At 42.5% G+C, this 22004-nt stretch overlaps 1 protein-coding gene across 1 annotated transcript; it reads right to left on the bottom strand.

The window, feature by feature from the left end:
* Nucleotides 1-1882: 1882 nt before the first annotated feature.
* On the bottom strand, nt 1883-21820 carry snx18b (sorting nexin 18b). The gene is made up of 2 exons (XM_041247212.1): nt 19982-21820; nt 1883-3859 (listed from the first exon to the last, which is right to left on the bottom strand). Exons 1-2 carry the CDS (start codon nt 21492-21494, stop codon nt 3606-3608), a joined length of 1767 nt encoding a protein of 588 aa, XP_041103146.1. The 5' UTR covers nt 21495-21820; the 3' UTR covers nt 1883-3605.
* Nucleotides 21821-22004: the final 184 nt, after the last annotated feature.

Here is a 22004-nt window from a genome sequence, read left to right as displayed (position 1 = left end):
CCTTTGGCAGTAATTACAGCCATGAGTCTATTTGGATAAATCTCTATCAGCTTTGCATATCTGGACACTGCAATTTTTGTCCTTTCTTCTTTGCAAAATTGCTTGAGCTCCATCAAGTTGGATGGGGACCTTTGGTGAACAGCAATTTTCAACTCTTTCCACATATATATTCTCAATTGGATTGAGGTCCGGGCTTTTTACTGGGCCACTCCAGGACATTGACCTTTTTGTTTTTAAGCCACTCCAGTGTGGCTTTGGCTGTATTTCTGGGGTCACTGACCTGCTAGAAGATGAATCTTTTCCAAAGTCCCAGGTCTCTTGCAGACTTCAGCAGGTTTTCCTCCAGGATTTCTCTGTACTTTGCTGCATCCATTTTGCCTTCTATCTTCACAAGCTTTCCAGGCCCTGACGCAGAGAAGCATCCCCATAGCATGATGCTGCCACCACCATGCTTTAAGGTAGGAATGGTGTTCTCAGGATGATGTCTGGTGTTAGGCTTGCGCCAAAAAGCTCTATTTTGGTCTCATCAGACCATAGGATCTTCTTCCACTTGGTCTCAGTCTCCCACATGCCTTCTGGCAAACTCTAGCCGAGATTTGATGTGAGTTGTTTTTTCTACAATGGCTTTTTTGCCACTCTCCCATAAAGGCCAGTTGTGTGAAGCACCCTGGCTATTGTTGACATATGCAGTGTCTCCCAGCTCAACCGTGGGAGACTGTAACTCCTTCAGAGTTGCCATAGGCCTCTTGGTGACCTTTCTGACTAGTGCCCTTCTCACCCGGATACTTTTTAAGGACGGCCTGTTCTAGACAGATTCCCAGTTGTGCCATATTCTCTCCATTTCTTAATAATGGACTTTACTGTGCTCCAGGGGATATTCAATGCCTTGGAAATGTTCTTATATCCTACCCATGATTGGAGCTTTTGAAGAACCTTATTCCGGATTTGCTTTGAATGTTCCTTCGTCTTCGTGATGTAGTTTTTGTTAGGAAATGTACTAACCAACTGTGGGACCTCCCAAAGACAGGTGTATTTAACCTGAAATCATGTGAAACACCTTAATTGCACACAGGTGGACTCCACTCAACTAATTATATGACTTCTAAAAACAATTGGTTGCATCAGAGCCTATTTAGGTGTGTCATAGCAAAGGGGGTGAATACTTATGCAATCAATTATTTTCTGTTTTATATTTGTAATTAATTTAGAACAATTTGTAGATTTTATTTTTCACTTTGACATTATGGACTTTTTTTGTGTTGATCAGTGGCAAAGACTCCTAATTAAATCCATTTTGATTCACAATAAATTATTTGTAAAACAATAAAATGTGGAAAAGTCCAAGGGGGGTGAATACTTTTGAGAGTAATGAAGTACCACTGGTTCATCATTAACTCTAACTCTAAATAAATAAGAAAACAAAATCAATAAACGCTTGTGTGTGCAGTTAAAAATTAATCTTTAAATTGATTAAAACTTTTAATTACAGCCATTTGTTACAGAACGTTTGTGCTGATAAATCCAGAGAAATGAACGGAAACACCTTTTTACTCAGCTGTCTGGGGAATTTTTTAATACTCCCAGCAAGCTGCAGTGGTCAATAGTGAACATGAAGTGCTGCTATTGCCCTTCACAGGAAGACCAAAGCACAAGTGTCACAGTTTGTGTCACAGTGTTGATCCCGAAGCCTCTTCTGTGCCCATGACACTTCCATTCACACATTTTAATGATAGGATCATGAGTGAGAAAAAAAACTACTTTGACAAATGCAGCTCTGTGTGTGTGTGTGTGTTTGTGTGTGTGTGTGTGTGTGTGAGCGAATACCAGCAGATACTCTGAGTTGAACGGAACATTGCAGTTGAATAGTAAAACAAGCAAGCAGTTCTGTGGGAAGGGTTTATTTTGTACTAAGTTGGTACACTGGGTCCTGGGAGCTGCATGGTGCAGCTGGATAGCTTGAAGAGATGCAGCTTTCAATTGCTCACTTTTATATGAAGTCCTACAAAATAAAATACACAATGACTGTCTTGCTTTAGCTGCTGCTTACAGTTAAAAGCAGTTTTCAAAGCAGTGATCTAGAGAGATTGGAAAAGTACTTCCTGTTGTTAGACACCCAGCATGCTTTCTTTGAATAAAAGCCTGGTGTTTGGATTTTGTTTTTGTGTTTATGCTGGTGCCTTGAGTGCAAACACCAAGCCTGGATCTCCCACTCCCTTGGTACATTCCAGTCTTCTTTGCTTCTTCATTAGTAACATTCCCTCAAGATTAAAGAGAAGCCACAGGATACCATACAATGGATACCACACATTTCATCATGAACTACTGTATACACAAGCAACTTTACTTCTCAAGACATTGGAGAGAGAGGTCATTCTTCAAGACATTGGAGAGGGAGGCCATTCTTCAAGACACTGGAGAGGGAGGTCATTCTTCAAGAAACTAGAGAGGGAGGTCATTCTTCAAGAAACTAGAGAGGGAGGTCATTCTTCAAGACACTGGAGAGGGAGGTCATTCTTCAAGACACTGGAGAGGGAGGTCATTCTTCAAGAAACTAGAGAAGGAGGTCATTCTTCAAGAAACTAGAGAGGGAGGTCATTCTTCAAGACACTGGAGAGGGAGGTCATTCGTCTTTTACAGCTTGGCTTCACATCAGAGATGTGCTTTACTTTGCTGGTCAATCCTTTGAAAGGCCTTATGATGTTGTTGTGGATCTATTTGTTATTACAAAGGTTAACAGAGACAGGAAGTCTAAAGGCACAAGGCAGCGGTGACAGCTGCTCTATTAGGTCATTGTAAACGGCTATTTCTTGTTGAGGCTCGAGTTTATCCAGGGGGGCATCCCAAGGCAACCAAGGCAGGCCAGTCTACGGTAGATATCTTTATCACAGGTTCCTTCTAACATGCTGGATGCGTAATAAACACTAACATATCAAAACATTTTTTATACAATGCAGTAAGGCATATATATAACAAATATGTGTAAGCATACAAAATATGACTTGTTATTCTAATATACTTCCTGTTTTATGTTTTTTTTCTAATATAGTCCCACTAACCTACATACCTCCCTCCCTATAGACAAACCACCACAGTGTTTTACTTGATTTGCTAATAAATACTAATAAAGATGATCTACAGGACTACGCTCTATGTAACTCCCTTGTGTCTGTGTGCCTTGTTTTCTCAGTAAGGTCAGGGTATAGTCACTAGACCCTAAACCACTGTGAAAACAACAGTGGCGCACAATCCAGTTGGATCAGGATTGCAATGGGTAGCTGGTGTGTGTTTCTCTTGGTATTGCAGAATCTCATTGGATCAGGATTGCAGTGGGTAGCTGGTGTGTGTTTCTCTTGGTATTGCAGAATCTGATTGGAGCAGGATTGCACAGGGTAGCTGGTGTGTGTTTCTCTTGGTACTGCAGAATCTGATTGGAGCAGGATTGCAGAGGGTAGCTGGTGTGTGTTTCTCTTGGTATTGCAGAACCTGATTGGAGCAGGATTGCAGAGGGTAACTGGTGTGTGTTTCTCTTGGTATTGCAGAAGTAGGGCTAGCTGTTGTTTAGCGTTGGGGAGAGGGGGAAGGAAGGAAGGAAAGAAGGGGGCCTCTTAGGCGCTGTCGTATTTCTGCAGAGTCTCCTCCAGTTTGTGTGTGACCTTCTGGTAGAAGCAGATCTGCTGCTGCAGGAACTGTTGCATCTGGGCCTTGAAGTCGCGCACGCGGACCTGGTGGAAGTGCTGGATCTCCGCCAGCGTGGTGAAGGAGATGATGTTGCAGCGCTCGCTGATGCCCTCTGCCTGCTGCGCCTCCATCTTCCCCTCCTCCACATGCTTCTGGCTCTCCTTCACTTTGGTGAGGGCTCCTGCAAGCACAAAGGAACAAGCCAGTTAGACAGGGAGTCACTGGAGACATCCCGTCTCTACTGCAACTGTATCGGTTACACTTTGCTTACCGTGTACGTGGTTCAAAGTTATGCAGCTGTATTCACTTTGCATAAGATTGGTCCTACAGTAAATACAACCAGGATGCAGTGAAATTCACATAGATAATACAGTACACTGCACAGATCCAAGCAGAGAAATCAATGGGAATCTAACAGCAAGTACAAAGGTACTGTTCACAAGAACACTTGAAAGTATGAAAGAAAAGAATGATGGGACTATGGAAACTATCAGTGTGAAGGCAGGACAATCCCGACCAACAATTTGTAGATAATGCTTCTGTGCTTCTGAACTCATGCCACAGAGCAATAAGCACAATGGTATCATTTGTGGTGTTCTCCCACTGAAAGCTCCCATCCTAGGCACTGCCGGGACTGTATTTAGTTGTATTCTCCGCTGTGCTTAACAGAGCTTTTTATAGCTCACTTTTGACCTTGACCTCCCTATCAACCTCACCTCAGACCACACAGCAGTGAGTCAACTGTCAGGACAAACTATACTGCCACAGAACTGAAAGGTAGTAGTTTAGCCAACAATTCCAGTCCAGTTCCAGTCCAATTTCACAACTCGTTCTGCTGCATTCGCACATTTACATAGGAAATGAGTAAAGCAGCTGCACTTAACATACCCTGCAAAACTAGAGGAACAGCTACAACATGCCCCATTAAACTAGAGTTTACTGTACACACGCAAGGAAAATATATAACACACCCTGTGAAACCACAGAACCAAGGATAGAGTACACTGTACATAAACAAGGAGCTGACACTGCAAATAAAGGGAGTGTGTTTTCTGTAAAGGTCTTCCACAGTACAGCAAAGCACAGTGAGGTTTACAGCTGCACTCCATTTGAAAGTTATGGTTCAATCGCAGAACTGTAGACACTACCTATTGTAGATTTGTTTCTAGCAAACTAATGAAACAGTAATGATTTTACAGCCATCAAAAGGCTGGCACAATGCATGACCTTCAATCCCTCTATTTGACCTGAATACAGATTTACAGTTCAAGCTTACAGGCTAAACTTTATACCAATAAAAACTGGTAAGCTACTCAAGTCAGCCTTGTGACAGCTGGAATGATTGCTCAACAATGAGTATTACAGCAGTACAGCAATGCTTTGTATATAGTATCTTAAAAGAGCAAGTGGCGAGGTAACCAGGTTCCGAAAAATACGGAGTTACACAAAGCAGTCTTGCATAATGTCTGCCAATTCAAAAGCAGCATTCAACAGTCATTTGATTACAGCAGTATGAACCATCAGGACTCACTGTCTGGACCGTCTGTATACAGTAGAACAGTATAGCCCATGCTAGAACTGCAGACTAACTGTCTGGACTGTCTGTACACAGCAGAACAGTACAGCCCATGCTAGAACTGCAGACTTACTGTCTGGACTGTCTGTACACAGTAGAACAGTACAGCCCATGCTCACACTGTAGTGATGTTACAGCACGGTACCTCTGGAGTGTTAAATGTGCAGCTGAAGTAGAACAGAAAATCCTTGTGTTTGATTCAATGACATGCACTGCAGAAGAGCTACTGGCCACAAAACTCAAATCATCTTTTGTTTCTAAGAAATCCGTTAACGCATTGGCATCTGTTAATTTATAGAAGTCTATTAGGTGAAGTTCCAACCTACTTGCAAAATCTGCTGCAGATAATCAATCTTACAATTTACGATTATGTGACTTTATCAAGTTGGTAATACCGCAGGTCTGTACAGTCTTTGTTCGTAATTCGTTCCAGTTTTCAGCAGCTAATGACTGAAACTAGATAGTTTTCTTTCAGTTAATGTGTTTAAGCGCAGATTGAAAGCATGTTCACTGACATCTGTGCTTGCTGACATGTTTCTTTTGTGTGGGTTGTTCTTGTTTTTATTATGACTTTTATATTTTCTGTATTGACGTTGCCTCTTGGCCAGGTCGCCATTGTAAATGAGAATTGGTTCTCAATTGACTTACCTGGCTAAATAAAGGTTAAATAAAATTTAAAAAAAATAAACAGCTACAGCATCCTGTGAAACTAAACATTTTTTTGTTTTGTGGAATTCTTGGGAATTATTTTTTATTTTTTTAAAAAACATGGGAAAGAAGAGCAGACAACGGCAAAGGCAGGAAAAGCAGCAGCAGCTGAAGAAATGTGTACTGCTGCAGCCACTGCTGGAGGACCCGGCCAGCCTCTTCCCCTTGTGTTCCTGTTGTGGGATTCCGAGTGAAGACCCTCAAAGAACTTTAAATAAGTAACCGTTTTCATTTTCCTGTTTTTGTCCAGTCCTTCAGTAGAATGAAATCTCCTTCCTTGCTATTTGGATTTATGTCAAGGGCCTGTGAGCAGATAAGAATGTGGGAACGGCACTAAATTTTGCTGGAGTGGAGTACTGAACAGAATTAAAACACCGGGAAACTGCACCAGAGGGAGCCGGGGCGCAGTCGTCGCCGCCTCCGCCACCAGAGGTAGCCGGGCCGCCGTCGCCGCCTCCGCCACCAGAGGGAGCCGGGCCGCAGTCGCCGCCTCCGCCACCAGAGGGAGCCGGGCCGCCGTCGCCGTGCTACCTTGGAGATTCGGGGCCCCCTCAACCAAAGAAGGCTTGGGGGCTCTGACATCAACCCCGCCCACCACCACCCACCAAAACAGCCCACCCAAGGGACATAAATGGACTCTTAGGGGGGGGGGGGGGGAGAGGGTGGGGGGAAGGTGGGAGTTGGCCTGCCTGGGTTTATTATGTTCAAGTCTGTGCAGCTATTCCCAGACACGGCCCATTCAAAAGGTCCCGTGCTTCCTGTCTTATCATGGAGATACAAGTTGTAATGTGGAATTGTGTTTTTAAAGCTGTAATCTGCGTTTATAATTATTACAGTACATCAGCTGACTTCTTCTGAAGTCCAGAGTAGGGTAATCTACCTCGATGAATCAGTGTCTGAGTTCAGAGAGTCACCGCAGATATACAGTGATAATCACTTTATTATTGCCAGCATTTTGATATAAAACCACAAGTAAATAAATGTTTGCCTAACATGGTAAACTCAAACAGGATCACGCTGACACAGGCTGGCCCTATGAAGGTCTATTAAGTGGGTGGGGTTTGGTATAAAAGTCTGCAGCTGTGTCTGTTTCTAATCACTGTTATAAAGCTGGATAGCAACTTTCAGATCAACATAACACAGTGTTCACAAGGTACAGGCCTTGTAGAAAAAACATCTAAAACAAGAAAGCGTATGAAACGAATCTATCCATCTGTTCCAAACCAATAGCCCTGCCCCACCTTCCCACCACCAGCTTGTATCGATTAGGCCCAGGAGCTGCCACTCTCCCTCCTCAAGCAATCCTGGCACTTCAGAGCAGCTCCAGAGAAGGCTATGAAAGAGGCTCACACAGTGGAACTGTAACCACACCCCATTCATCAGAACACTGTGCTTTAACTTCTTCCTGTTAGAGCTGAACAGAGGGTCTGTGTTCAATTACTGGAGGTAAAAACTGCTGTGGAATGTTTTTGATTTAAAGCAGATTCTTTTCAGCAGTTCTGTAATTAACAATGACAAGCTGATTACAGTGCACAAAGTTAGACAGAATCCCTAATACCAGACGATCGTATTAAATGTGTTTTAAACATGAGCTCCCCTCGAGTTTGCTATTACTTATGTTGATGCAGTTTTAAGAAATGTAACGAAAGCAGGACTTCACTTCTCGGTTTCCTAGTGCTTAGTGTCCTGGCACGGAGAGCAGGGCACACATAGTTTTCAATATTAAATAAGCAAGTTGGTGAGTTCAGGAAACAGTAGGAGCATATATGCAGTCTTCTAAATGAAACAAAAAAAGAATTATGATTTATGAACTTATAAGCACTTGGTCTCCTTTAATATAGGAGCAGTGGGTGTGCCTGCCTGGTTGTCTTTTGATCTTTATTTAATTTTGATTTTGTGGATTCTACTACTATGCCTTTGTTCTTCGTTCGTTTAGACAGAAAAAAAGTTTCTGTTTGTGGCTTACACTCTGTTTCTTATTGTTAAAAATGAATTTAAAAAAAGAGTATTTATGTACCATTTAAATGTAGACATTTAAACCTCTGTACTTTATTGGAATCCCCTTTGGCAGCTTCAGTGTTTTGGTTGAGAGTCCTGGACCCCGAATGGGAAAAGGTTTGGGAGAGCCCTGGTGAAGCTTTAGATTTAGCTTGAAGTGGGTCACCGATACATTTTCAACAGAGAAAAATAAGAGACCCAGTAACCACAGGTATTTAACTACTGTGCACACAGTCACTGAACTGTGGGTGCAGGCCACCTGAAAGTGCCTTCCAAACTACAGTAGTGTTAAAGTAGACTGCAAAATGTAATCTGTGTTTTAACCCTATTCGCTACTACAGCTGTAATAATTAGACCAAATAAGTATTCTTACCGAGTTTCATTTGAAGTCCACACACTCCAGAGTCCACCAGAATATGCCATCTTTAAAACATTTCTAAACAACAGATGAAGGTTTCAATGCTACTGTACCACAGCCCCGTCACAGCTTCAATCCTTCACTCCACACTGATGCTTCTACTGTACGTCACAGCTTCAATTCTTCACTCTACAATGATGCTTCTACTGTACGTCACAGCTTCAATCCTTAACTCCACACCGATGCTTCTACTGCACGTCACAGCTACAATCCTTATCTCCACACCGATGCTTCTACTGCACGTCACAGCTTCAATCCTTCTCTCCACACTGATGGTCCTCCTGCATGTCACAGCTTCAATCCTTCACTCCACACCGATGCTTCTACTGCACGTCACAGCTTCAATCCTTCACTCTACAATGATGGTCCTCCTGCACATCAGAGCTTCAATCCTTCACTCCACACTGATGGTTCTACTGCACGTCACAGCTTCAATCCTTCACTCCACAATGATGGTTCTACTGCACGTCACAGCTTCAATCCTTCACTCCAAACCGATGCTTCTACTGCACGTCACAGCTTTGGTGAAGATACAGCATAACATGTTACACTTAAGAAAAGCCATATAAATATGTTCTCAGAAGACAAAGGCAGTCAGGTTTCCTGTGGCTGTCTCATTGGAGCTACACTGCCACAGGTTCTTTACATAGTTTAACTGTTTTGTTTTTTGTTTTTCTGTGGCTGGAAAACCAAAATAATTAAATTGCGATACCTAGCAAATAAGGAACCGATCTACTTCATTTACAGTATAAACTGATAGAGATATCCAGGAGCTTACTTTAAGGAAACCCTCAGTTTGTGTACAGGCAGTACTGTGTGTTCAGAGTTGTATATTCTGATGGTGAAGTGCTCAAGTGGTACTAGTGTTATGGACGGCTAGTGAGTCAGGGACTACTCCACGGGTTCAGCTGCTTGGCTGCATCCAGGCAGTACTGTGTGTTCAGAGTTGTATTATTTCTGATGGTGTGTGCTCAGTTGTCTATGTTATGGACTGCATCCGTCAGTGACTACTCCAGGGTTCAGCTGCTTGGTGCAGTAAGATTTGTTACTCTTGTTTCTCATGTGAACACTGCTTTGACAGCAGAGACAGAGGTGTAAGATTTGTTGTTCTTTGTTTCTCATGTGAACACTGCTTTGACAGCAGAGACAGAGGTGTAAGATTTGTTGTTCTTTGTTTCTCATGTGAACACTGCTTTGACAGCAGAGACAGAGGTGTAAGATTTGTTGCTCTCTTTGTTTCTTTGACATGTAAGAACACTGCTTTGACAGCAGAGACAGAGGTGTAAGATTTGTTGCTCTTTGTTTCTCATGTGAACACTGCTTTGACAGCAGAGACAGAGGTGTAAGATTTGTTGTTCTTTGTTTCTCATGTGAACACTGATTTGTTGTTCTTTGTTTCTCATGTGAACACTGCTTTGACAGCAGAGACAGAGGTGCTCTTGTGAACACTGCTTTGACAGCAGAGACAGAGGTGTAAGATTTGTTGCTCTTTGTTTCTCATGTGAACACTGCTTTGACAGCAGAGACAGAGGTGTAAGATTTGTTGTTCTTTGTTTCTCATGTGAACACTGCTTTGACAGCAGAGACAGAGGTGTAAGATTTGTTGTTCTTTGTTTCTCTGCTTTGATGTGAACACTGCTTTGACAGCAGAGACAGAGGTGTAAGATTTGTTGCTCTTGTTTCTCATGTGAACACTGCTTTGACAGCAGAGACAGAGGTGTAAGATTTGTTGTTCTTGTTTCTCATGTGAACACTGCTTTGACAGCAGAGACAGAGGTGTAAGATTTGTTGTTCTTTGTTTCTCATGTGAACACTGCTTTGACAGCAGAGACAGAGGTGTAAGATTTGTTGTTCTTTGTTTCTCATGTGAACACTGCTTTGACAGCAGAGACAGAGGTGTAAGATTTGTTGTTCTTTGTTTCTCATGTGAACACTGCTTTGACAGCAGAGACAGAGGTGTAAGATTTGTTGCTCTGGTTTCTCATGTGAACACTGCTTTGACAGCAGAGACAGAGGTTGTCCGTTGGTCTGCAGTCCTCCTGTTCAGGAAATGGCTTGCAGCGATGAGGCAACATTCGAATTGACATTTCAAGTTGGAAGAAAAAGAAAAGCCTGATAATGTCAACATAATTTGCTGTGGTAAAGTCAGGCTCAAACAAGTGAAACAACTGCTTTTTAATGTAATACACAGTGGAGCTGGCAGAGGCTTGTTTACGGTCCTCATCGGAGTACAATTCATGTATTATTGACTAACCAGAGCAGAGTAAGGGTTTGAGCCAAGAGATGAAGGAGAAGCACTTCACACATTTCATCCAGCTAACAGCAGGGTACAGACCCTGTCACAACCACAGAGAACTGCAAGCAATTACAGAACACGGTGCACAGACTCTGTCACAACCACAGAGAACTACAAGCAATTACAGAACACAGTGCACAGACCCTGTCACAGCCAGAGAACTACAAGCAATTACAGAAGAACACAGTGCACAGACCCTGTCACAGCCAGACAACTACAAGCAACTAGAGAACACAGTGCACAAACCCTGTCACAACCAGAGAACTACAAGCAATTACAGAACACAGCGCACAGACCCTGTCACAGCCAGAGAACTACAAGCAATTACAGAACACAGTGCACAGACCCTGTCACAGCCAGAGAACTACAAGCAATTACAGAACACAGTGCACAGACCCTGTCACAGCCAGAGAACTACAAGCAATTACAGAACACAGTGCACAGACCCTGTCACAGCCAAAGAACTACAAGCAATTACAGAACACAGTGCACAGACCCTGTCACAGCCAGAGAACTACAAGCAACTACAGAACACAGTGCACAGACCATGCCAGGACGATGGTGGTAAATGTAGTTCTGAAATGCAGGTACATGGGAAGCCATCCTGAGGCAGGGAATGCAATTTAAAAGTAAAAAAAAAATTGTCAAAATGTAAATAAATAAATAAATAAAACAATACACACACCTTATGTAAACAGTTGTAGCAACACACGGAAACATGGAACAATAAAATAAAAAGGTCCTTATGTATCCTTTAAATTACGGTACCTTGCTCTGCAGTTTGAATCGTTGTACTTCTAATCTAAAAGAATATTATACTGTACATCTCAATCAAAAGACTGTCCTTTGACTACTACCCATTTATATATATTTTCCTGGTAAAGTCATCTGTCAGTCAAATGTGGTAGACATGGCAACCACTGAAAACATTCCACCTTGGTGGGTCAGTATCTCAGCTCTAATGGATTGGAAATCACCTTGCATTTCACCTCTGTCTTTTTTAGGGAGAGGACTCTCCAAGGAAGTGAACCTTATCACTTAGTTCTGGCACAACTGGACAGATACGAGTCTTTGTGAAACAGACCATTTCTGGCACAGTATACCATGTATGTTACCTGGCTACTGTAAACACAGTGAGTTTGAACTCCCAGTGAGGAGCTGGATTAGTCATGCGCACCACTCATATCAAACATTCAACAGGCAGCCTCTACACAGGCTCTGGCATGTAGAGAGATCACATTTCATTGTCTCCTCTGCACTGAGCACACAATGCTCAGAGCAGCAGAAAGCACCTGGCTCAGGCTGCAACAATACTACAATGTGGTTCACAAGTTAACAGCACACGTTCATTTCAACAAACACTTGTGTATCTTGTGCATTCACTAAATGTTAAAGCCTTCATTATGCTGCCTATGTCCATAACTGGAATGAACTCTGGCAGGTGGCTTTGTTATGGGTCTGTAGCAAGGTTTAAACTAGAGGAGAGTTTCTTCAAGCTGCTGTTTCTATAGGTGTGTTCCCTGTCGTATCCAAACAACCTAGAAAAGCATTAGCAAGTTCAGAAGTGCAACATAGAAACACCAGACACACAGGCCCGGAATATCAAAAATGCCTTCTGACAGTCTGAAACTCGCTGGCTCCGTCTGTTTGAACCCTGAAACCATTTTCTGCTGTTTTCCGACAGGTGGAATAGGTGCAATTTACATAAAAGTGGAGGAAAAAGTATTCAGAATTTAAATAAGAAACCTATACGCTAATGATGCGAATGACACTGTTTACAATATTTCAGGATTTCAATCGATGGACAGGTGGGATTGAAAGGTAGCAAAGGCAAAGAAAAACAAAACAGATGTGCGTTTCAGGAGATACAGAGAAAAAAGAGAAGATACATTTAATAGAACAGATAAACGGATAAATGAGAGTTAATAACAAGCAATATTGTGCCGGCAGAACAGAAATGTGGATTTATTTTATACAATTAACCAACAGGAAGACTCCCCATCCTCTGCTGATGTTCTCAGCTTAGCGGTACATGCGACTGTCCTTTCGCTTGCCTCACAGGGCCGGAGATGCAGTATATAGGAGCTTTTCATATTGCTGTATCCTGCAGTGAGTAGGTAAGCAGCAGGTTAAGAAAAAGACACACCAATGCAATGATATACAGCCCAGTACAGAGCATGCTTGTGTGTATGCTGGACACTGCTGAACACTGCAGAATTCAGCAACACAGAAGGGCTGGCGTACACAGGACATTTAACAAAGTATTTCCACTAGTAGCATTCTACAATGTTCTGTTACTCTTACATCCACATATAAATATGGGTTCTCCTTAAAAGTCTTTACTTTACCAGATATACTGCACCAGTATTGCTGATTCAAAGTCACCACCAGAATCTAAGTGTTGCCATAACAATGTAGTAAGATGACAGAGAAGTGCACCGTGTCTATTATTATTATTCTAATGTCACTAAATAGGACGAGTTGCTAATTTACAGCTGCACTGCTACTCATTTAAATTAGTTATAAATCAATAAACTGTGACTGGAGCACTAACCTGGAACCACAGTGGACCTGCCATTACTGACACAAAACATGGACCCCCATCATGGTCTATTGATACATTTTAATGTATTTAATCTTCATGACAGTAACACATGCAGAGCTGCTAATGCAGAACCGCTATACTCTGCTATCAAAGCACTTTCTGCAGTAGAAATCTGCACTGTGTGCCCATGCTGGAGGAAATGCCTCCTTCTACAGTGTTATTACTGTATTGCTTTTTATTATTATTTCATTCTTTAGCAGACGCTTTTATCCAGAGTGACTTACAAACATTAAACAAAATATAAAAATAATAAAATAAACATTTTTAAATGTTTCTTATGAGAAGGAAAAAGAAAATCGAAAAAGAAAAATAAGGATACAGAGAAAAATGGCAGATGAAAAAGACACAGCAGACATTTAAAAGCAAATGAATTGTAAACATTTAAAATACCAACTAAACAACTAATAAAATAACAACACAACACAGAAACACCCAGAACATCCCATGTCCTTTCCTGATGTTCTTGCATGATTACCGCACACGCTACCACTAACCCTGGCAGGGAAGATGAATACGTAGCAATCCTTCATCAGACTCAGCTGGAACAGGTGTGTGATGAACACAGGTGAAAACAACAAAGAACAGTGATGGTCTGTGACGCACAGAGAATGAGGCTGTTACTGCTTGAAGGACAATTGAAAAGAAACAAAAAAAAAAAAAAACAAAACAATAAAATTAGTGCTGGGACAAACACAGGATTTTCACGTTCGGATATTCGCTCATAATTTAAATATTCATTCGGGTATTCGTTTGTTTTTCAAAAAGTAATAAAAGCCATTATATTGCTCTGAACGCAGGCAGAGGCAACATAGTAGCGTTGGCAGAGGGCGTGGTTGTGGCCCTGGTGCGTGTGCCTTTATTTTACAACAAGACCTTACAATATGTAACACGTTAAAATAGAAAAATATCCCAAGAGTAAAGAATAAGTTGTGTTGGACTTACTTTACCCCAGTGAATTAACTACAAAACAAAAGCATGCCAAACAGCAGTTCAAGTTAAAGTGCCTAGGGCACCCACCAAACCATTTTTAAGAAACAATATGTATGACTAACAAGTATTCCCAAACGAGATTTAAAATTGTTGGCAGCGATACAGTTTTTTTAATAAAATGTGAATTTTAACATGACAGGCGCAACTTCCTGCCTCAGTTTTGAAGCAGCTTTAGGATATTGGTAATGACATCACAGAGGGAGAAGGTGAATAAAAAGATAGATTAACATTCACAGAGACAGGAACTTTGAGCTGGTTTCTCCAATCAGGCAAATGAGCAATGTTAAAAATTATTTTTTTCTGTTTTTCTTAAAAGTTCAATTCCATGTCATGGGCTCTTTAAACGTTGTTTAATAGTGTAGAACGTTGACACCGCATTTTATTTCTTTATTATTTTTATTCCTTATTGCCTATCTTCACTGTAAACAGTGATCAGAGACACATTTTCATAAAGTAATAACATGAGTAATAACATTAATTTAACTTAACTCATTCTCATCAGGGTGTGTGTGGGTGTGTGTGGGTGGGGGGGGGGGGGGGGGGGTGGGGGGGGGGGGGGGGGGGGGGGGGGGGGGGGGGGGGGGGGGGGGGGGGGGGTGGGGGGGCGTTAAACTCACGTCTGCTTTCTCACGGAAGAGTAAACTTATAAATAACTTATGTTATCATTTGATTCACTGTCATATTCACTTTAGATTCTCCCCCATACTGTTTTATTTTTATTTATTTATTTGCACTCTTTCCTAAATCTCTTCTCTCCCCCCTGCCCCCCTCCGCACACACTCGCGTGTGCCACAGTACCAACAGTGTGCGTATTCTACATGTCATTGTTTTAGTAAATGACATTACTAATGCTAACTAAGATTTTAAAGAAATAAACAAATATATAAAATAAAAAAGTAGGCCCTGTTCCCTAAATTAGTAAAAATACTCCAATGAAACAAAAAAAGAGTCTAACTAAAATATATAAAAACCTGAAACTACAGTACAATGCAATAGGACCACCCCTGAAGCGACAGTACAATGCAATAGGACCTCCGGTGAAGCTACAGTACAATGCAATAGGACCACCCCTGAAGCTACAGTACAATGCAATAGGATCCCCTGAAGCGACAGTACAATGCAATAGGATCCCCCCTGAAGCGACAGTACAATGCAATAGGATCCCCCCTGAAGCGACAGTACAATGCAATAGGACCTCCGGTGAAGCTACAGTACAATGCAATAGGACCCCCCCGAAGTTACAGTACTATGCAATAGGATCCCCTCTGAAGCTACAGTATAATGCAATAGGACCCCCCTGAAGCGACAGTACAATGCAATAGGACCACCCCTGAAGTGACAGTACAATGCAATAGGACCCCCCCTGAAGCGACAGTACAATGCAATAGGACCCCCCCGAAGCGACAATACAATGCAATAGGACCCACCCTGAAGCGACAATACAATGCAATAGGACCCCCCGTGAAGCTACAGTACAATGCAATAGGACCCTCCCCCCCCCAAAGCTACAGTACAATGCAATAGGACCCCCCCTAAAGCTACAGTACAATGTCCCCCTCCCCCCCATTTCCCTGAACAACCATTGTTTGCATTCTGTTGGTTTCATCTCACATTTCAGAAGCACCACATGTAACCTGTAATGTGTAGGGTTAAAAGTGTGTGTTCATATGATTTCTTATTTCCATGGAAGGCCCAGCCCAGAAAGCTGGATTACATTCTCGTCTATCCTCTTCATACTGTACAGCATTCCTTTCACACAGGTTTTGCACACATGTGAGCCATCCTGAGAAAACAACGATGTGACATCAGAGCTGGCTTTCATTGCTGTGTGGACAGTCAGGAGGCCTACGGTATAGAAGCAACATCATATGTCTGAAGCCTATGATCCGGTTTCTACACTCAAACTAACTTATAGAGATTCCTGGTTTTACTCAACCTTTGCCCTAGACTAGAGTAAACAGGTATACTTTTCTGAACCTCAAAACTGAATTGCCTCCGCAGCTTTTAGAAACAATATGTTGTACTTATTTTGAAGAATAAACCCCAGTACAGACAGTAAACTTTAACACTGACTTATAGTGAAGGGCAGTGCAGACAGTAAACTGTAACACTGACTTAGTGTAGGACAGGTGGCCACTACTGATACACCATAACCTGTACAGTAGCTCACTGAAACCAGGAGGTGTGTTTTCTGATGTTCAATTTCTATTTCAGACGGGTTATTGAAATATTACACAAGATTTTACTGAACATCTTTCATTCATACAAAACTCAATTGCGTAACTTCCATTAGTTTTACAGCCCAATCAGTTTTATAGCTCACTTGCTTCCTTCTCCTGTAACGTCTCATTCCCATGAACAGATCCAGTTCCCCTACGTCTCTCACACTCACTGTGCCACTTTTAATGACTGCAAGCTCTTTGGATGTTCAGTTGTGTTGTAGACTTGAAAGTAATTGTATCTACTGTAACATATATCTTACCCAGTTTGCATTCCCATGATCTACATAAGTCTCAAGCGTGTGGTTTTTAAAGTGACACATGCTATAGGAAACCTGTTTGTTCCTCTGTTCTTCGTTTATTAGCCTTGCATTAATGACAGAAAAAGAAGCTAGTGAAAGGGGTGGGGACAATTCTACTCTTGGGAGGCAAGACAGGCAAAAAGCATTTCTTTAACCTAGTGTAGTAGTGGAGAACATTGAGGAAACTACTTTGTTACAGTAGTTGTGATTACTTAAAACTGGATGAGGATGAGAGCAGCAAGAACCCTCCACCAGGTTAGAATTCAATACAAGAGGCATCATTTTAAACACATGCAGCATCTTGATCATTTCACTCCACCAGGTTAGAATTCATTACAAGAAGCATCATTTTAAACACATGCAGCATCCTGATCACTTCACTCCACCACGTTAGAATTCATTACAAGAGGCATCGTTTTAAACACATGCAGCATCCTGGTTGTTTGAAGATGACCGCACACCCCTGTGAAAAGCCTACTTCCTGGAAAATAAAAAAACATATTCTATTACTGTACACTATATCTGACACCTTGCAGGCTGCCAGCCATGGAAAAAACACACATGAAGTGGTCCAGAAGCACACTCTTCAGTGTGACTGAGCCCTCAGATAGTGCGCTTGCTTTCCATAGCAATGCAAACAAGAAGCCAAGAGAGATAATGCTGGAGAGTGCTAACACAATCACACAGGGGAAGGGTAGAAAACCACATGACCCACAGTACTAGGTTAGTCTGGGACTAAGCAGGATCTGCAGCATGTGTATTTCAAAAGGATTACTCATTCTTTTCTTCTCCAGTTGAGGTGCTGAAACAGAGAGGTGTGGACCAGACCAGCATCCCAGGGGGCACAGGGTGCAGGAGGGGGAATCTGATAGAATGGTTGTGTGGACAACATGAGAAGGGCTACTGGTTGTGAAGTAAAGGCAGTATATAGTACTGTACATAGTGCTTTACAGGTGTTACATACTTTACATCTTCAAAGAACCTAAAGTAAGCCCTATAGCAATAATAGAAGACAGTCTGCACTCAGCCCCCAGAGACATCTGGGTCCCTCCATTCACAGGATCAGGATGAATGGATTTAATTTCCATTCAATGATCAGGCTCACACTGTCAATAAACACTCCTGTCTACCATGAGGAGACTCACGCCGTCAGTACGGTAACCCAATTTGGTCCGAGGTCTACGTTAAGGTCACCGACAAGTTTTGCTTGCAGGGTTTACATATAGCAACTGTAAATATGAAGTGAATAACTGCCTCAAATGTTCTCAGAGAGATACGTTTATTTGTATTTCTGCCCAAACTGTACATTTTTACTGGTCAGTACATAATCAAACTTGACCAAGAGAATAACAGTTTGACTGGGAATCAATATCTCAAAGTTAATTAATCAATCAATAAAATGTTTACTTAATATAGCGCCCCACTGAGACGGGGAACGTCTCTTGGCGCTTTACACAGTCAGCAAAGGAAAAAGCAAAAAACAAACAAAAACTTTAAAAGAAATAACAAACAAAAAACAATATACTACAGTAAGAACTTTAACTAAAAACTTAATCAAACAAAAATGTTTTTTATATGTGTTATAAAAAGGGGAAGAGAGCGGATACGTCTAATGTGCCTAGGTAGGGAGTTCCATAGTGTGGGTGCTAGATGATTAAAAGAACGCGATCCACACGTGTCTTTATTATCCATAAAACACAAATTCACTCAATCCTGATATAGTATGTTACACTGTGCCCGAGGAGTTTCCAGAACATGCTTCAGAAATGCATAATTATTGTAAGTGTCTCCTGTTTAAACTCTAATAACTGCTGTATAGTCTATATGTTATTAAAAATATTTGTCCAAAACATACAGCCTAGACGCCATACGAAGATAAAGTAGTGTCTTTTTATTTCTTTAACAATATTATTTTTTGAATTAGTAAAGCGTAACCTGTTGAACTAATTTTGCATGAACTTTTTGTTGTTACTATGTGAGTTTTGAAAGCCTATTTTCTCTCCTGTAAAGATGACGTCATCTGACCCATTTTTTGGGCGTGGTAATGCATTGGGCTACAGTACAAACAGCTGACTAAGCTGTTCTCTGCAGGAAAAATATAAATTAGACACCTGGAGAAGCAATCTCCTACAAACGTCAGCGGTAGTGCCATGGTGACCCTATTTCAGAATACAGTAAAGCAGGGTAGAAATGCAGTGGGTAGAAAAGCAGTGCAGAAATACAGTATATAGATAACCTGTCAGTACACAGCTCTACTTTTTCCTGCTTTGATAAGTACAGTATCAATAATTCCTATGCTTTCACACTTCGTGGCAGTCAGGTGGATTTACAGTGAGCAGAATATTCAGCTCCCCCTGCAGGTGTAGTGGGGATACTTTATTTTATATCAACAACTCATTGGATTGGAATGAAACAAAAACATTTGGGAGCCGCGGAGTACACCGTGTTCAACAGGGTCAGGTTAGGGTAGTGATGACTGCATCCCCCCGTCCTACTGCACAGTGAATGGAAAACAAATCCACTGCAATGCGTCTCGCCCATGTAGAAATGCCCCAGTAATGACCCTGTGTACGTACACGTGTATTATCAGACATACAGGACCCGCTGACCACAGGAACTGGAAAATCCACTGCTAATTTAACTCAAAGATTACTACACTGCACATCGCACCACCGTGAACTGCTTTAAAACACACATTATTGTATCTCTACTGTACAATGCAGTGCTTTAATATATAGTATATATTATTTAAACAGCAGAACCAATGCGTGTTTATTAACTTTCTCTGCGAGCGTATTGATAGGGATGTCATTAAACTCAGTAAACATGAGAGATTGATTTATCACACAGAAGCAGCGGTGTCACAGGTAGCATTTGTCGTGCTTTATCTACACAGCAATATGCTCACCGCTTCTAGAAAACCAATGCTACAGTTTGCACACTACTTTGCGTTGACAGGGCACTTTATTTACCTGCCCGTTCTACTATGCATTCTTATTACAGTTATTAATATCACTGTACAGGTACTGTACTGCAAAATGCCTTTTGAATATTGAGCCGGGTTACTGGCCGATTATTATCGATTTACTATGTTTTACATTGACCGTGTGGTTAATACAGTGCGTGCAAATTCAGTGCACTAGATTTTAAATTCTCTCAAAGTATAAGAAAAAAAAAAAGCATTGTATTACCTTTCTGGACGTGGATGATGTCCGGGTAGTTTGCCAGGTGTCCCTGATATAGAGCTAACAAGTCCATCACTGGGTCAACGTCCTGTCTGGGCTGTTCTGCAAAATACTCCCCGATGGCATCATACGCGTCTCCAGTGTGTGAGAGGGCATGGTTCAGCCCCGCGGAGTACAGCTGCTGGTCGAGCTCGAACGCTTGGCTCAGGGATTTAAAAGCCTGGCCTACCTTCTGATATTCTTTCTTAAACCCAGTGATCTGTTTCCTTGCGAACTCGTTTGCAGTGGCGTTGAGCTGCAGCACACTGTCGTCCATCTTCTTAGTAAAGATTTTAAAGCCGTCGATTTTACTCTCCACCTCCTGCAGGTCGAGGGGGGCCGGAGGGGTGCTGATGGTAAGGAAGAAATTGGCCCCCACCATTTCATCCTTCTCCGCCTTCCTTTTTCCTTGCTTCCATGCTTTTTCGTCGGTGCTAGCGCAGGTCACAAAATGCTGAAACACATCACACCTCGACAGGACTGGGTGGGTGGTCATGTGGTTCATCCACCAAATCAGCCCCTTTCTTCTTTTGGAAATGAAGTCTTCCTCGAACCTGCCCGTGGCTTGTTTCTCCGGTATATGTGGCACCGAAATAACCGGGAATTTCTCCACTAGCCGGGCATAGAGCCAGTCGAAGTGCTTATACCTGCGGTTCACCTGGTTTTGCGTGTGCGTGGGAGTCAGCTTGTAAGACATGTAGCTTTTCATCCCTTTGAACTTGGTTTGCTTGGTTGGGTCGTCTATGGAGCACGTGAAGGGGTACGGGTTCTCCTGCCATTCGGGGCCATACTGACTCATCACCACGCAGATCTTGTCACCGTCTTTCACAAAGCCGATTGCCTCCCCCAGTACAAACGCTTCTCCGCCAGATTTCACAAAGGTCGAGAACCTGTTGAGGTTTCTACTTACAGTCGCCGAGCCCTTGGCTGAATGATGTTGACCACTCCTGCTGTATACAGAAGAGGTATCGGACCGGGTGGAGATCCTGTATCGAGCGGCTCCAGCCGCACGGCTGTCAGGACTGCCGCCCCCCATCACCCCGGGCTCGTCCGCTACGGTCGAGCTGTCATCCCAGTCGTCATCCCAGTCATCATCGCTGCCTTGGCTCTCCTGGTAGTTCTGCTGCTGCTGCACAGGGACAGAAAGCGAAGTAAAGGCTGCCGGGGCTCGGGTAAAGTTTTGATTCTGGGTCTGGCTCATGTAAGATGAAGTGTCGTATCCACAGATGGGAACGTTGGTATACCTGGACGCGATCCCATCGCTGGCTGCGTTGTTTAAAGAAGGGGCAAGCTCGCTAGTCTTAATGATTTCCACGTAAGAAGCTGGGATGAGACCCCTAGCCCCATGGCTATTCACTCCTTCCAGCCAGCCTTCAATATCCGTCTCGCTGTCCAGGGTTACGATTTCATTTTCCTGCACAGAGATCTCCCCGGGATTTTCCGAATTGAAGTCATACAGAGCCCTCGCCCTCAGCGCCATCGTCCCAAACAACGAAACGAATAATAGAACTCCCAATGAATTACCACTCAGCCAGCAACAGCAAAAACTCAACACAAGTGTAAAGACTTTGCGAAACAAACACCTCTCCCTTCTACTTTCTTCACACACTTACACCTTTCCTTTGCTATTAAAATCCGACTGACCCCGAGTCGTGTGCTTTCCGTGCATTCCATGCGCTGCGTTTGTAGAAGTTGAATCCGGCTTGCATCCAGTTCAGTTTCGCATAGGATTTACTTGTAAATTGAAGCTCCTCTTGCGCCTCTCTAGCTGCAGCACCCCTCTCGTTCTGAATAGCAACAACAGCGCCACACGTAATCAGTCTGAGTAATCGAAGGCGGTGGTTGAATGGGATGTACATACAGTCAGGCAGCACGAATCGATCTGAGCTGTTTACAGTAATACATTGAGACGCAGCAGTGTTTCAAAAGATTACACATTGAATAATTCAAGTTAGAACTACTAGTCAGAGAGTTGTACGTGCATGTAATA

Source organism: Polyodon spathula, chromosome 1 (assembly GCF_017654505.1).
Source record: "Polyodon spathula isolate WHYD16114869_AA chromosome 1, ASM1765450v1, whole genome shotgun sequence".
Lineage (NCBI taxonomy): Eukaryota > Metazoa > Chordata > Actinopteri > Acipenseriformes > Polyodontidae > Polyodon > Polyodon spathula.
The sequence above is the reverse complement of the archived record's forward strand: the minus strand, read 5'-3'. Positions and strand labels throughout refer to the sequence as shown.